This window comes from Diaphorina citri, unplaced genomic scaffold, assembly GCF_000475195.1.
Source record: "Diaphorina citri unplaced genomic scaffold, Diaci psyllid genome assembly version 1.1 scaffold1701, whole genome shotgun sequence".
In the NCBI taxonomy this organism is placed as follows: domain Eukaryota; kingdom Metazoa; phylum Arthropoda; class Insecta; order Hemiptera; family Psyllidae; genus Diaphorina; species Diaphorina citri.
Window position 1 is genome coordinate 1 of NW_007379127.1, and position 2,904 is coordinate 2,904.

At 39.0% G+C, this 2,904-nt stretch overlaps 1 protein-coding gene across 1 annotated transcript in view; it reads left to right on the forward strand.

Moving 5' to 3' along the window:
• The first annotated feature begins 188 nt into the window (after positions 1-188).
• The window catches only part of LOC103516923 (solute carrier family 22 member 4-like), an 18,399-nt gene continuing 15,683 nt past the window's right edge, over positions 189-2,904 (forward strand). Inside the window, exons 1-4 of the mRNA XM_026829195.1 lie at positions 189-526; positions 937-1,222; positions 1,610-1,832; positions 2,663-2,757. Of these exons, the coding sequence (XP_026684996.1) occupies positions 1,068-1,222; positions 1,610-1,832; positions 2,663-2,757 (473 nt within the window). The 5' untranslated portion in view covers positions 189-526; positions 937-1,067. The remainder of the gene's footprint in view (positions 527-936; positions 1,223-1,609; positions 1,833-2,662; positions 2,758-2,904) is intronic.

The following is a 2,904-nucleotide window of genomic DNA, read 5'->3' on the forward strand; positions in this document are numbered from 1 at the left end:
ATTGATTGGATCGGGATTACTCCCTTTGGTTTACTCAGACCACACTATGTGTACATCTATAGGAAAAACAATAGACCTTCACCTCCTACTGTACCTATTTTTTAACACATGTTGCATTATGGTAGTAGTATACCTATTGCTACTGACTCTGTGTCTGTTATTATCATTCTACTGAACGACCAGTGAGTGTTTTACTGTCAGCTGGTACAGGTCAGAATAATCAAACGCACGTGCTAATCACGGTCAAACCTCGCTCTTCATTCATTAATGTTTGTAAAAATTAACTCACTATTACTATAGCAATTTTAAAAGGCTTATCTAACACATGAATTTCAAATAAAAAAGCTTATCTAAAGTACCTTATTTTAAAAAGCTGGATTTGATTTATAAAGCACTGTTTTATTTGTTCTAGAAGAATTATAAATAAATTATTTTTTCTTCAGTGTAATCCTTAAACTGTAAGTTTCTTTTTCGAACTCTTTACAAAATTACCTACAAGTTGGCGAAAAAAGTGGTGTTTATCTAGGTAATTAATTTAATATTTTAAGAAATAAAAATAAGGAATATTTAGTGATAATGATGAGTAATAATAAATCTACTATTAAATAGACCTATGAGTATATCATTTTCTGTCTAGAAAAATAGAAACCGGTGCAAATAATCTGCCATATCAACGTATCAACCTACTGTACCTACCTACCTACCGAGTTATTTTGCATGTACATATCAGTTCAATGCCTCTGTTTAGTAGATAGATATTCATAGCAAGTACTTAACTGTCTCCGAATACCCTAGGCCCTAGGTACCTAAACCATAGGCAGAAAAAGAAAGACTTGGCACGGAGTCAAGTCTCATTTAAATATTAAGATAGTATAGTAGAAACTCAAATTTGTGAACTCGAACCAAAATTTCAATAATCTGTTTTCATTGTTCCAGAGCTCCGACCCAAAGCACAGGATGGTAAGAGAATTGAGTCTACCTTTCTAGAGAAGTGTTATCCCTGACGTACATACCATTCCCATATCATTCCTGACTTTGATAGTCCTAGGGCAATTCACCTCTCCAATATGACTGTCGCCAAAAAACCTCTCGTCACCCTAGACACCCTACTGGACGACAGAGGATGTCAAGTGTGGAATATATTCATACTGGGGTTACCAATTTTGCTGGTGTCAGCATTTTCGCTGACGTACATTTTCACCACGGCTGAATTAAAATACAGGTAGGTGAGTAATTTTGTATGTCTTTTATAACATGTGTTTTGCTTACTATATGAAATCTGGATGTCAACTAGTTATCATTCTTAAACCAAGTAGGTACAGTGCCTGAGGCAGTGGCGTAGCGTCCATATAAGGCGTGTATGGCGGCCATACACTCGAAATTTCACTCAAATACCCTTAAATATTGACTTTAAATAATTTCCACTGGTCGCTACTCGATTAAAATTGCTACACAGTTGTACTCTTGAGGCTAAGTGCACTCAAAACCCCAAGCACAGAGTCGAAAAAAACTTTGACCCCGCCGGCAATCGAACTCGAGACCTCCAATGTGCAAGCCTAGGACCCACTCGGGCACGGAGGTTTCTCCTATTTGAGATATTTTCCGACAGGTGCGCTATTCCGGAATGTGAGGATGTCGAAAACTCCACCTATCTACCATCTTGGCTCAAACATGCCGTTCCTTACAATGAAGACGGGACGCCCAAGACTTGTTACCGTTATGGAGTGGTGAAGGGAACGTCAGGATGTGACGCGGCTGCGTTTAACCAGAGTGATGTACGGAGATGTACGTCATGGGTGTACAAAACCAATGAGGTCAATATTCTTAACGAGGTGAGACTAGTTTTTAAAGAGGTTTGACTGAGGTTTGTCTGCTAAAGTCTTATCGTCCCAAAATCGAAGAGATAAGAAAGACAGGATAGGAGAAAGCCAGCCGTTCCGAGAACGAACATCATCCGTTCAGGGTAAAATCCGCCCCGGGCGTGAATTGAAACCGCGGCCTAGCGCTTTCAAGGCAGACACGCTACCAACCAGCCCAACTAGGCTGGCAAGGTGAGACTAGTTTGTAATTTTATTGTCCTGCGCTGAAGTTGTGGCATTAGAGAAAGAGCTAGGTGCCCCAGAACTGTTAACCCAGAGAAGAGGTCTTTGAGGGACGAATCGATGATAGTTACAAACCCTATGTTCCTAAATAGAATAGAACACCTCGTCTATACTGCCAGCATTGGACTGACAAGTCCCTTTACTTCCGCAGTCTAAATAAAATCCTTTGTATTTGCGTGATAATGTTGCTTACATTTTTTCAACAAAAAGACCTGTTTAGAAATACATACTCATTTACATAACTATCAGAAACCGTGGCTAAGTCGTTGATAAACAAACTCTTGCACCGTTAAATGAGTAACCTGTTGATAACTATACTCATTTACATAACTATCAGAAACCGTGGCTAAGTCGTTGATAAACAAACTCTTGCACCGTTAAATGAGTAACCTGTTGATAACTTATCTCCTGGCTGCGTTTGATAATATTCCTCTAAAATGGTGATCGCAAAAGAACTCTTTAGGAATACGCTCACATCTTAACCCAACATGGAAAATACCTTGTCAAAAACACTACCTAACAACTTTACACAGAACTAATTGATACAACTTTTTTTCCAGTTCAATCTACAATGTGATGAACAGAAATGGAAGTTGGCCTTTGTTGGTTCATTTGACGGGCTTGGTGCTTTGATGGGTCCAGTTCAATCTACAATGTGATGAACAGAAATGGAAGTTGGCCTTTGTTGGTTCATTTGACGGGCTTGGTGCTTTGATGGGAACCCGTCTTAAATGATCGACTGAAGTGTTATCTAAAACTTTTTCGCTTTGAGTTCATAGGTCGTCGCGACAAATTTCAAGAT